Source organism: Melopsittacus undulatus, chromosome 2 (genome assembly GCF_012275295.1).
Source record: "Melopsittacus undulatus isolate bMelUnd1 chromosome 2, bMelUnd1.mat.Z, whole genome shotgun sequence".
Classification (NCBI taxonomy): Eukaryota; Metazoa; Chordata; class Aves; order Psittaciformes; family Psittaculidae; genus Melopsittacus; species Melopsittacus undulatus.
In genome coordinates, this window is record NC_047528.1 from 113709911 (window position 1) to 113723606 (window position 13696).

Sequence of the window (13696 nt, forward strand, 5' to 3'; positions counted from 1 at the left end):
GCTGTAATTTTGTATCTAATCTTTGAGGTTAATAGGTCAATAAATCAAGGAGGTATGAATACACGGATATATCATGTATATATATCCAGCTCTGTGACTGAAACCTTCAGTTGTGCCATTCTTGGTCATTGCAGCAATTCCTTTTTTATTCATTTGCTTCCAAGAAATAATCCTGTGAGTTTTTCCTCCCTGAGAACAACAAATATGTGTATTTCCTTCATGCTTTAATGGAAAGTGAATAAAACACCAACACAGAAAAAGACATGTATTTTATTAAGTCATTAAATAAGTTTACTAACAAATATAAACTTTTACATAAAAATAAAAACTTTAACTTTTAATAAAATTTGAATGATATTAATCTGAATGTCAATATTTGGAATGTTAGTGTAATAGCTTAATAAACTGACTCAGAAACGGTTTAGCTGACTCAAAAGGACATGCAAATTCTCTCACACACTTGAAAGTGGAGTAAAAATTTAGGTGGAATCTAGCAACTCACATAATTTGACAGAAAAGAGTATTTGTACCCAGCAGAAACCAAGGAGATTCTAAGTCCCCAGACTAAAAATTTCCTTTCTGAGTGAAATGGAGAATCTTTTCTGAAAGTTAAAACTACTTCCAATATCTGGGCATACCACAGTGTATGGATTGCTCTATCCTCAGGGGTTGAAGCAAGCTTCAGAAAAGGAGAACACAGTCAAATAAATTGCAAGACAACCCACTTATATTTTTCCATTATATGATTAGCTTCATTTTGTATATGTAGATTTCTACACATATGAATGATACCTCATGCTTTCGTTTTCTGTCCCTGCATCCACCTGAACTAGTACAGGATCCAGCAGAATTCCTGGAAGTCCAGGAACTGTCTGGGTTATTAAGCTTGGAAGATACTAAAAAAAAGATAACCAGCAATTATGTTTAAAGCAAGTCTTTCCTTCAGGTGATTTCTAGTTTCAAATGTCTCATAGGAATTGTGTAACTTGTCTCAGAGAGTGGGGAATTGCCTTGAATTTCCTCTTTCAGTGATGGAGCTTTACAAGAAAGTTACTGGTACAAAGTCACACTGGCTATCCCAAAAGCATTTATGGCTCATAATTAATAACCTGCCTCTGATCATGTTTCCAGTGATGGTTGTGATTCACAGGTTGTAGCCTAACACTTTCTATTTCTGAATCTTCTGAGACCCACACAGCTCTGCTTTCTTCATTGACTCTCAGGGTTTTACAATGTCACGGTATGTAATGGAAGATACAGCAAAAAGGTAGTTATGCAGACAGGCAGAGCATCATATTTACTACCATTCTGGAACAAAAGTAAAAGCAGAGAACACTGGACAGTGTATTTTAACCATCAGGTAAAAATGTTGCATGTTGTTCTGTTGGATATCTGGGAGGATTCTTTTTCTGGCACACCATGTAAGAACACAGGACCTCAGGCCTTGCTATGTGCAGAGACAGTTTCCAGTCAGCAGTCTGGCTAATGGCTGCAGTTTCAAGCTGGATAGCTTCTAGACTGCTAGACTGACTCCTAAAATAGATGAATATGTGATTTAAAGAAACGTGAGAAATTGGAGCAGAAAGAGAGATCATAGTAAATGTCTTAGTTATCTTAGGATTTGGAGAAAGAATGAGGTAGCGCTCAGAACTTGGCTGTGTAAGGAAACAGGACTGTGAGGAATGCATTTCCCTCTTCCTATAACAAAGGATAGACTCTAACATCAGCAAGAGGATACTTTAAGTGCAGGACAAACCCTGGACTGCTGAGACCCTGTTTTGGAACAAGATAGAAAAATACAATGCAAAGTTCAAATTCTGTTCCTAGTACAAGATGATTATTCCGGTCCAGAGTTGGGCTGCCTGCAGTGGAGCAAAGCCTTGACCCTTCAGCTCTGCCTTGACAGAGATACTTGCATTTGACAGAAACGTCATCTTGTCTCTCCTCCAGCACCACCTTTCTTATAAATGGTGAGGGACAAGAAAGGTTTCTACAGTTCAATAATTTTATGAGCCAAATCCACTAACCATAAAAACCCAAAAAACCCCAAAAAAACCCACCCAAACAAAAACAAATCCCAGGAAAAAAAAAGGATGAAACTGCAGAAAAAAGCAGTAGCTGGTACGTGTCAGTCTCACAGAGCTCAAAGTGGAGAAAGAAGTGGATTCCAGGACAAGACAGGAGAAAGATGTTTTGACTTGCTTCTGAATGGACGAAGTTGCTGCAGGAACTGAATTGTCCAAGAATGTTTAGCTTAAGTCCAGCATGAATTCTAACTTTCTGTCAGCAGCTTGAATGTAGGTGAAGGGATAATTACAAAGAGCAAAGTCTGTGACATGAGGGACAGTAGAGCTGAATGAGAAGTAATAACTTACCCTGGTTGCTGGATGAGATATTTCTGTTCTTCAAGATCACAAAACCTAGAAGAATTGTGATCAGTACAATCACAGCTATAAGTGGGCCAAAGAAATGTATCTTCAGTTGCTCTCTTTCTTCCTCTTGAATTATCTCTGAATAAGAAAACAGAGGAGATACACATGACAAAGATTTCATTTGGTGACAATTTACTGAAACACTCTATCCCAAAGTTATGTGAATTAGAAATTTAGGGAAAGGCCCTCATCAACCTTTGCTTTTACAGTGCTTTAATATTGCAAATAAATCATTCTCCAATGTTTTACTTCCATTTCCAATAACTAGTGAAACTCTCAGGTCTTAATGGCCACTTCAACAACAGTAAGGCAAAGTACCCTTTATGATATTTGGGTAATGTGAGAGATCAGCAACTTAATTACTACAAGAGCCTATGAGGCAGCTGCTGTGCTAATGCTACTCCATGCTACTGTGCAAGTTTGAAGAACCTGGGGTATGTTACTACTGGGTGTTTGTGTAAATGATGGTCAAAGCCTAATGAAATGCTATAAGGGATGTGAAAGTAGCAGAGAATCAAGGGAGTTTCCGTCTATTTCTGGTTATCATGCTTTTGAGATTTTGGTTGCTAAGGCTAGAAACAGATAGAGCTTCAGTTATTGCCAAACAGAGCTTTGTTTTATGTGGAGTTCCTGGTTTCTTACCCACCATCACTGCTTATCACATGACTACTTTCATAGGGCCAGAGAGGAGAGAAGAATTCAATAGGGAAGAGGAGGATGCAGCACTATAGCTAATAGAGTTAATATTGTTAATAGGTATATTAGCTAATATAGCTACGTTAACACTCATGTAGAACAACGTAGAGCTGTGCAAACCTCAGAAGACTTCTGTATTGTATTTTAATGTTATTCAAAACTGCTAGAATGTCAGGCCATCAGAGGCAGTTTGTCACATTGAGCACTGACAACTTAACCCTGTAGCTAGATCTATATGAAGAAAACAGCACCCTGGAACTTTTTCAGAACAAGTGGCAAGCTTCTTTTATCTACTTCTTTTACCTACTACACCTGCAGTAGTAAGGTGCATGCCTATACTACCCTAGCAGGCTTTCCTGTAATTCTGCCATTCCCTCTTTGCTCCCTGTTCCTGTCAGCTGAAGCATGGCTCTCCATTTTTAATGCTGTCTAAAGGAAACATGTACAAGCCAAATGAACTTATGACCAAAGTGGGAATTGTCTTTATTTTGTTGTGCTTGTGCTGTAGTTTACAAACAAAAATATGCCAAAGGATGTTTTCCTTTCCTAGGAGATAAATAAAATACAGCTTATTCTAAAGGAAGGATAATCCATGCAGAACCCTGAGATGATCCAGCAGAAAAGCCTTATTGGAATTCAGGTCCCCAGCTTCTTCTTGCAAGCAGTGTGTGAAAAAAAAAAGAGACAATCTTAGGAAAACAAGTCCCCATATAGCAGTTTTGGAATGCATGTTTTGTTCTGTCAAATGTTATGAAAACCACCAGGAATGCTTCTAAGATTAGGCAAAATTTCATGGCCTTTACACTAAAACTCAGCACAGTCTCTTTGGCAGATTTTGAGCCAAATCTGGTCCAAGGGACGTTTCTGTTTAGCCTTCTATCTCTCTCTAAGGAGTTATTCAGCTCAAGTATTTAAACATCAGGGAAAAAAGAAACCCAAACTATTTTTACTGTCAGGGTGACAAACACTGGAACAGTTTGCTGAGAGGAGTTATCCTGGGAGATATTTTAAATTCAGCTGAATAAGGCCCTGCGCTACCTATTGACCCTGCTTTGGGAAGAGTGCTTGACATGGATAATCTCCAGATGCCTCTTCCAATCTCAGCAGTTCTCTAATCCTGTGAAGTGGCAACCTCTCTCAACAGCTGTCACCTCTGGAGACTGGTTGCCACCTAATCCAGATATCCAGCTTGTTTTGCTGCTTATTACAGCAGCATCTACAACGAGGTGACAAACAGGACTGTGTTCTGGATTGTGCAGCAGTAGCCTTCCTTCTCTGCCCAATTCTTGCTGTAATAAGACTTCCCATATGGAAAGAAGAGGGAATTTGGTGCTGTGGCTGTTGGACAGAGAACATACAACTCTTATAACCAGCTCCTATTGCTACTTAGTGTTTATTCTCTGCCTTGACTATGCTGCTGTCATTAGCTCTATTACAATGTGCCCTTCTCCAACCCATGCAAAAAGTGGAAAGGGCAAATGGGCACTCACCTATGCTTAGTGGCACTGAGACAAGGCTCCCCAGCTCCTCTCCAAGGTAAAGCAAGCAGCTGATATTAGTGAGGGTGTTTGTAGGAACTGTGGTATTCAGCTTGGTAGTAACATTGTACAGCTTTGTTACAGCATCCTGTGAGATATCCATATCATTCATAAGCCTGAGTGTTTTGTTTTCATGTGAAATTAACCAAGTCATTTGCTCGGGCACTGGATAACCTCCACTGGAAGAACAGCAAAGCTTCAAATATTCATTGGGCTTTAGTTCCCCTTTGTGCAGCCGTGCTATCTCAGGTTGACTATAGTTGGCTGAAATAGACCAAAGAGAAAGCATCATGAGTCAGACATACTGCATCTCATGACAGTTCCTTCCAATTATTTTCAGGCAGAAGCAAGTCTAAGCAAATTTCTTAGGAAAACAGTTGGAGTCCCAAGAAGGGTTTGTTATGGTGTATGTTTGAACTTGCTTCTCCTTGTCCTCAGAATGTTTCAAGGACGTAAGTCTGATCAGCCAAGCAATGGGTCTATGAGTATGAATGCTAAATGGAAGTACTCTTTATTAAATAATCTACCAAATATTCCCAAACCAGGTTTCCTTTATTTAAGAGGTCATAGTGGAAATAGCAGACTATAAAGGAAAAGGAGGAGAGAATGTAGACATAATACTGACTGCACATTAGCATACAGCAAGTTAAAATCAATCAATCACAAAACCAGAATCCAAGAAACAGACTCAAGACACATTGAGAATACTTCATGACATTAGTGGCAATAGGACTAAAGGCAATATGGAGAAATACTGGAGAAGGGGAAAAGGATTCTTAGAAAAATATAAGCCTAAGAGAGTCTGTTTTGCATACTTGCTCAAATGTGTTGGATTTAGGCTCCAGTCCTTGCCCTAGTGAATTCTTATTATGGATGGATGAAGAAATATAATGTTACTTTATTTGCTCTATCCCAGCACACATGGAGCAGGATTTAGCTTACTCGCTTAAATTCCAAGAGAATCCATGGTTGTGAATTCAAACTGGAAAAATTCCCACCTTCTTTATTTAGATAAATTTAGTTAAGTTGTCTCTCAGGAAAGCTCAGACTTCCTCTTTCTCCTCAAGATCTGACTTATCTGACTGCTCACTCCAGCTTCTGGTCTACAGTATTTATTCTCTCCTTGGCATTTTATAGGGAGGGCAGGAATGTATTCCATGCCTATGAAACATGCCAAATCCCAGCGAATTAAGAGTTTGAATCCTATTGACAGTAAACAAGTAGAAGTAGAGGACTATACCCTGATCAAAGCACTTCTGGTTTATGGCTTCTGGGAACCTCAATTGACTGAAAAGTGCTGTTGGTTGCATGCAGGGTATGGGCTATGTATTTATGAGTTTTGGATTGTTAACAGAGAAGCCTGTTTCAGGAAGTCTTTTCTATTTAAAGGTAGCATATCTTCCAAAATCACTATGGGCTTAGATTTAAATACCTCAAGAGACAACATATCCATCAAGCCCTTAATATGCTTCTCAACGGCTTAATCAACTTACCTAGTTTTGTTCTATTTCCTAAAAGTGACAGTTTCCCTTACTTTTCACTTACTTTCAGCTGCTGATAGTTTTTATACCTTCACTAAACAAATTAGCTTTTTCTTCAATATCCAGTGTTTTATGTACGTTTCAGGTTCCCACACTCTGAAAACCAGTCTTCTCTCAGTTTTCTGTGTAATCAGATTGATCTTTTAATGTCTTCAGTTGGACTGTATTTTTCCAGCCTTTGTATAACTCTAGCAGAGCTTTTTTTTATGCTTGTAAGTTTTCTAACATCCCTTTTAAAATGAGGACACAAATTTTATGTCTCTTTTGACATCAGTTTTAATCCTAGCACATAGTTTGAAAAAGCTTCCCTAGTCTCACCTACTTCCCATTTTGATCCATCCAAAAGAAGCACTGGAGACATGCTGGAGACATGCAGCAGAATTTCCAGTTAGGTCGCTTGTCACCATGGTCCCTACCTTGTTTTTTTCCAGTGCCAAAGCTTTCCATTGTGAAGCTCACTATACCTTCTGGAGAAGGATATGTGCTCATGTTCTCATATAAATCATCCTGGCTGTACACAATACTTATTACACATATATCTATCTATATATTTGCCTAACATAATATATATAAATAACACATGTAAACCATATCAGAAGGTGCTTCTGTATTTCTGGGTGGGTTAGGTAACCAAATGATTAAGATAGCTTTGTATAACTGTTCCATCATTCTTGTACAGCACTCAGTCTTTCTAACATCCATTTTAAGTGTAACACCCCACACTACAAAAAGCCTTCCATGTGAGACTCTCCTTAAGAAACAGTAAGTAAGCACAAGTACATTTCAACATTTGTATTTTCCTTCTATTTTTTTAAATATGATTTTATGCTGCTTTTTCCTTTGGGAGCTTATTGAACAATGAATCATTTGGAAGGAAAACAGCAGCACACAGTTTAAAACAGTCTTCCTTGAAAGGTCCAGGAGAGTTTCAGTGCCTAACTGTGAGACTTCTATAACATGTTGCTCAGATGCTGGCTAAGCTACAAGTAGCTGCTTGAATTAACTGAGCAGTTGATGCTCAGATTCTCTTAAAGTGGAAGCCTTGATCCTGAGTGCACATTGTGAGTTTCTGAGTTATAAAACTTTGCTGAAAATACTTGTCAAGTAGATTCTGGGAGGATCAAAATTAACAATCCAGGTTTTCTATCTGTGGATTGAGAGAACTCTTGCTGGTAGCACAAAGCTAAATAGGCTCAGACATCCTGATACTCTGGTTTTGGCTGCAGTTAGACATGGCTTGTTCTCTTTTGAAACAGTATCCTGAGGTCTGAAAACACCAGTGGAAATTAGAAGCCATTGTTATTAATGCACTATCACAGTAGAAGAGAGAGCACAGGCGTATGGACTAAGTTTACTAACAGAGCAGTTTAAAATAGAAAAACTGTAGGAAAAATATCTTAGGAATTACTAAAAATATTAGAAGGTATTGGGAAAAGATTTCTTTCTCACTTCCATTCTCCTGTTAAAAGATCTGCTGCCTTTTCGTCTGGTAACACACAAGAAATCAGGTTTAATCTCATCAATGCATGCATTTTTTCCTCAGAGTATTTTCAGTCTTCCTCTAACTGAACATATGAATTTCTACTCCTCCATGTGAATTGCTCTTTTCTTATTTTCTCTGTGATTTATATGATCATAAAATAGCTGTGTGTTCACAGAAATCTTATGTTCCAGCTGTAATTTACCACCAACGATGATAACTCCTGCTACTTTTAATAGAAGGTAGTGCATCAGATGCAAATGAACTGTATTTTACAGAGTCCTAGAAGCCATAAAACTTCCAGGAGGCAAGAGGAAGAAGGCAGAATGGTTTTCACTACAACTATGAAAGGGTGGGATTCAGGAATATGAAATATTGAACAAATTATTACCTCATTGTCTACTTCTGATTACTTTCCCCTGAGTACATTCCATTTAGAGCTGAGGATTTCAAATGTAAACAGGGGAAGTTCATGTTGGATATAAGGAAGAAGTTCTTTACTGTGAGGGTGGTGAGGCACTGGCACACGCTGCCCAACAAGTGGTAAATGCTCCATCACTGTCAGTGTTCAAGGGCAGGCTGGACAATCTTGGGTGACATGGTTTAGTGTGAGGCATCCCTGCCCATGGTAGAGGGTTGTAACTAGATGATCGTGAGGTCCTTTCCAAACCGAACTATTCTATGATTCTATGATTTAGAAATCCAGCTCCAGTGCAGGTACATCTTCAGTGAGCTGGAGACAATACCAGATATTTCTGGACTGAACAAAGTGACAGAGACCCCCTCCCCCCAAAAAAACCCCACCAATCCCTAGACCAGATGACAATTAGAAGAGCTTACTTACCAATGATGTGCAGTAAGCACTCAGATTGATGTATGACTCTTGAAATTCCTTCAACTCTCTGCTGTATGATACACGCATACAGTCCCTCATCCACAATCCCTGCATTTAACAGCTGCAAGGTCCATTTGTCCATATCCATCTTGGTGCGATTTTTATAATCAGGACTAACATTATCATGTTTTTCTTGGCCGTAGTACACTTCATGCACCACTTCAAAGCCTTTTTGCCAAAAAACTATTAAATCCTTTATGTCACTTTTCTGAGAGTTTGGAAAATAGCAGGATAGGTATGCAGTGTGGTTGAGAAATGACTTCACCTGATACACGGTGCCGGTGGTACCTTCGACAAAGAAGATTTCCATCAGCTACAGAAGAACACCAAGTATTTGCACTCACACAGGCAACACTTAACCACAGTAGCAGTAAACTGCCAGCTTTCAGACACAAATGCTCCCACTAGGTATGACAAGACATGTAGTTCTTCAAACTGACTCAGTTTTGTGGAGTTAGGTCATAAAGCTGTTTCTTGTTTTCCTTCCTATATTTCACTCTCCAAGGAAGGCCTACCCCATGGAGGCTGCAAGTGTCTGTACTTAATCTGCAGGCAAAAGGTCCAAACCATTCTTGCATCCTGAGTATAGCATCCCAAGTATAATGAAATACTGCCATAAAGGTGATAGATGCACAATTTCTTTTTAAAAAGTTGAGTTGATTCTCCTAATACAAGAGCACAGCACTGCAGTTTTGAAGGCAATGTGAAGTGCACATTGTGTGGTAAATGCTGGTGTCTAGGGAATATATGACCAGTAGGTCAGAAACAGGTGAACAATTTCAGTCACATGAAGAATTAATCTAAAGTTTAATGACACATTAAATGTCAGATTTAACTCTTCTGTAATTAATCTAGAGTTTGATGACAAAGTAAATGTCAGATTTAATTCTTCTGTTGCTGATCTTGTGAATAGAAATAGTCAATAAGCACAGTTAAGCCTTCATGCAAAGAAAGGATAAACAGTAGTACATAAGGGATGATTTTTCCCTTACTTTCCTCAGTGTATGTATCCACTGTTATGGGTGGTGATGGGCCAGGAAGACTAACTTTTCTTGGAATGGGAAATGCAGTCCTCTGTCCCAAAAGATACAAACACCTCTGCTGTGTTCAAAAGGATGAGAAGATTTATAGCCTTTCTCCTGGTGCAAAATTTTTACTGCTCTTCAGGAGCACCAGACTGCAAAATGATCTCTGTGGCTGTCTAGAACTCCAGTAGTCCCACATCAGACTGTGGGGTTTCAATTTAATACTGCTTTCCTTTATAAGGTACTGTGGTGATATGCACACATTTGAAAGACAGATTTACATCAAAAATTTAACAAGCAATGTAAAGCAAGTGTAATGTAAAGATACAAATTTGAAGAGAGAAAGTACTTGCTATATATTTTATATAGTCCCTGCACACAATTTAAATACACATTGCATAGGCTATATGACCTTGGTTGTGCAATGAAAATCATTAAATACTGTTAAGGAATGAGCTTTTTAGTGGATGAGAAAGTATCACATAGCAGGACACAAATAATCAAAACAGTTTTTACAATTAAGAATGTGACTTTTACCTGGGAGAAGTATCATAGTATAAAGGAAGAATATGAAGACCTCCATGACACTGTAAGAAGGAAGAATGAAAGAAATATGAAATCACAGAAACATAGAATCATAAAATCACAGAATGGTTTGTATTGAGAAGGACCTTAACATCATTCAGTTCCAACCCTCTGCCATGGGCAGGGATACCTTACACTAAACCATGTCACCTCAAGCTCCATCCAGCCTGGCCTTGAACACTGCCAGGGATGGAGCATTTACCACTTCTCTGGGCAACCTGTTCCGGGGCCTTACCACCATCACAGTAAAGAACTTCTTCCTTATATCTAACTTGAACTTCCCCTGTTTTAGTTTGAACCCATCACCTTTTGTCCTATGGCTACAGTCCCTGATGAGGAGATATGAAGAAATATGAAGTGTGAAAATATTCCAGTACCTTCTCCAGTACTCCCAAAGAAGTGGTAAAACAGGAAGAAACTTTAGCAAGAGAGAGGCTATTGAGAAAGTTAATCTCACCTTTTCCTATGTACTGGTGCGAAGACTTCTGTGTGCTTCATAGCCTTTAGCAACAAGAAACATGCCATGACAGAGCTCTGGTTTACAGAGAAGGTGATGTAGGGCAGGACTGCTGCAGACAGGATATGCCATGGGAGGAACAGAAAGCCCCTGAGGTGCAAAGGGCAGGATGAATACCCAAAAGACCTTGTGCAGAGGAAAAAGGAATTGGGAACATGATTGTCCTGGCAGTGTGGGGAAGAAAGGGGAATTGAAAGTAAAGGGGGAGGAGAGGGTAACATAGAAGGAGGAGGTGAGAGAGACAGCATGATGATGCCAGCTATCAGAAATGTTGAAGTGTTTAACCTTCAGTATTGTAACAGGAACCTCTCCTTCACAACAGTAAAATATAACTGAGAGAAATCCTGTACGGTTTAAAGAGTTGAGTCTAAACAGCATTTAATTTGTGGTTAAGAAAAACTGTATCTTTTTAAAATAAAAAGAGAAAACCTGACAGCCCATAAACAAAATGATTCTATGTGGTATAAAGGTCCTATAATCCCAGGAAACAGCCACAAGCCATTCCCATGCCCTGGGGTGTCAATGGCATCTGGATCTGACTGGCCTGTGGTGGTTGGTTTGCATTTTAGCAGCACATTTGTGCTCTTCCTGTGTCTTTTCCGTATATCTGGGAGAAGCCTCCACACCACCACTGCTAAGGTCCTTCACCCTCCTCCTTTAAATAGCTTCAAAGAATCCTCTTTTGCTGGAGCAGATGTAAAAACTCTAGCTCTCACACTGCTTAAAGCCATTGAGATTGCTGTCTTCTGTGTTCACTAGTAGTACAGCTTCCTGATTGCTTTTTGTCAAAAGAGGGAAGGATGTATCCTCCAAAGGTTGGCCTTCCAAGGGGAAAAAAATAGGTGCAATTGTTAACAATTCCCATTACATGCCTCCCAAAGTACAGAGGTGATGATCACATTGACAATGCATGCCCAGATCAACGATTCTATTGCATTACAAGTCATTACCATGAAGTACAGCTAAACAAGAGCTTTAGCCCAGGCCCCCCACTTGCTGTAAGTAAGGTACAACATGCTGAAACTCTGAGACCAAGTGCAACAACTCTGACAGCAAATAAATCAACATTGTGATGAGTCACTATTAATCTGAAACAATTAATGCTTATCACAAATACAATTAGATACACTCTGGTCAGATCTGTCATTATCTCAACCCTTTGTGTCCCACGCTGCGCGCCAAAAAGCACTGTCATGGTTTAAGCCTAGCTGGTAACTCAGAACCACACAGCCACTTGCTCACTCCCCACCTTCTTCCCTCACTCCCTCTGGAGAGAGGGAGAGGAGAATGGAAAGAACGTAAACCCCATGGATTGAGGTAAGAACAGTCCAGAAACTAAAGTATAACACAAAAAATACTACTGCTACCGCCAATAATAATAGTGATAAATGAAATAACAAGGGGAAAAAATATAAAACTAAAAGTGGAAAAGGAAAAGAAAACAACAAACACAAGTGATGCTCAATACAATTGCTCACCACCTGCTGACCTATACCCAGCCCGACCCAAGCAGTGATTTGGGCCTTCCAGGTAACTCCCCCCCAGTTTCTATACTGGGCATGACGTGCTGTGCTATGGAATATCTTTTGGCTAGTTTGGGTCAGGTGTCCTGTCTCTGCTTCCTCCCAGCTTCTTGTGCCCCTCCTCACTAGCAAAGCATGAGAGACCGAAAAGTCCTTGATGAGGGTAAGCACTACTTAGCAACACTAAAAACATCAGTGTGTTATCAGTGTTGCTCTCAGGCTAAAGTAAAAAACACAGCACCACACCAGCTACTAGGGAGGAGAAAAATAACTGTTACACTGAACCCAGGATGGCTGGTTTACTGGGGTCTTTACCCCAGTTCTCTGGGAGCCTGAGTCTCTTCTGTTTAATAGAGTTCCCCAGTCAGCTGCCATGGGTTTTGTGTACTGTAATGTACAGAACTGTGAATATTTTTTCCAGACCAGATTCATCCTGCCTTTTCTTAGGAAAGGTGAGAAAGAAGCCTTAATGTCTCGGAGGACACAGATAGTTTTCTTAGTGATCCATCTATCAGCAAAAGAGGAGGGAGGGACTGTGCAGAATCCATTGTTGTAGGAGGCCATTCTCTTTCTGCTCAAGCTGCCTGTAGTAAAGCTCACATGCTGAACTTTTGTCAAGAGGTTTTCCTTCTCGGCTGGGCCTCACTGAATTAAACCACACAAATGACTGCCTAAATAAAACCACCTGTGCCAAACCACTGAAAACTACAGAAACCCCTGCTCAGCAATCAGCTTTTCCTCCAGTGAATAAGAAGTTTTGCTTCCAGTCAAGTAAAAAAAAGATAGCCCTATTTATTTTATCCAGTGCATGTGTGTTAGAAGAGAAATTAATACAATTTAGCAACTGGAAACTAAACAGGGAAAGTACTGCTATAGCTAGGTATGTCTTGCAATCACTGTCTCACAGCAGCAAAGACCAAAACTGGAACTGAAAGTAAGAGAGAGAAATAAACCTCAGGAAACATACCAGATAACATTGCTTGCCTTGCTTTATGGGTTGGATTTGGATCAGTGAGGACAGAAGCCTCAATGTTCCTACATGTTTTCCTGGCTGTTGTTTTCAAGGAGAAGGCATGCTGCATGAAGAAGGATCCTGTGAGTCTGCAGAGGGGTGTACACCCATGTTCCCTGCAGAGAGAGGTCACTGAGTGTGACAAGCCACTTGTCTTACTTTAACTCTTATGTGAGAGCTGATGAATCATGAATCGGGCCACTAAAACCAGTATGGCAAGTAGCATCTCTTTCCCCTTTTTTACAAGATGCCTTTAGCCAACAAACACACATTCTTTGAGCCAGTGTCCAGAGGACTGAGGGGAAGAAGGTGAATTACACAGTTTCTGTGTTGGCATATTCAATACACATTCCATGCTCAATTCTTTTTTATATCTGCAGGCCATAGAAAGACTGGTTGTATCCCAGAACTGTTTAGCAGTCAAAGAGGACTGCTAAAGGTAAGAGGAGAAA

At 39.8% G+C, this 13696-nt stretch overlaps 1 protein-coding gene across 2 annotated transcripts; it reads right to left on the reverse strand.

Annotated features, from left to right (window-relative positions):
* Positions 1-340: 340 nt before the first annotated feature.
* LOC101879478 (T-lymphocyte activation antigen CD86) lies at positions 341-13246 on the reverse strand. 2 transcript variants are annotated; one of them, XM_031046884.2, is made up of 6 exons: positions 13200-13246; positions 10145-10194; positions 8532-8870; positions 4619-4930; positions 2376-2510; positions 341-1533 (listed from the first exon to the last, which is right to left on the reverse strand). In XM_031046884.2, the coding sequence occupies exons 2-6, from the start codon at positions 10188-10190 to the stop codon at positions 1514-1516; spliced, it is 852 nt and encodes a 283-aa protein (XP_030902744.2). In that variant the 5' UTR covers positions 10191-10194; positions 13200-13246; the 3' UTR covers positions 341-1513. The 2 variants fall into 2 exon arrangements, with proteins under 2 accessions (XP_030902744.2, XP_033930481.1); XM_034074590.1 differs by lacking the exon at positions 341-1533 and having other exon boundaries at positions 2287-2510.
* Positions 13247-13696: the final 450 nt, after the last annotated feature.

What these genes read in the sequence shown, in the direction of transcription:
- LOC101879478 (XM_034074590.1), bottom strand. Translation starts at nt 10,190, where the DNA reads ATGGAGGTCTTCATATTCTTCCTTTATACTATGATACTTCTCCCAG. An exon ending in TACTATGATACTTCTCCCAG is followed by an intron (nt 8,871 to 10,144) that starts GTAAAAGTCACA and finishes TCTTTGTCGAAG; the next exon opens with GTACCACCGGCACCGTGTAT. An exon ending in GTGCTTACTGCACATCATTG is followed by an intron (nt 4,931 to 8,531) that starts GTAAGTAAGCTC and finishes GGTCTATTTCAG; the next exon opens with CCAACTATAGTCAACCTGAG.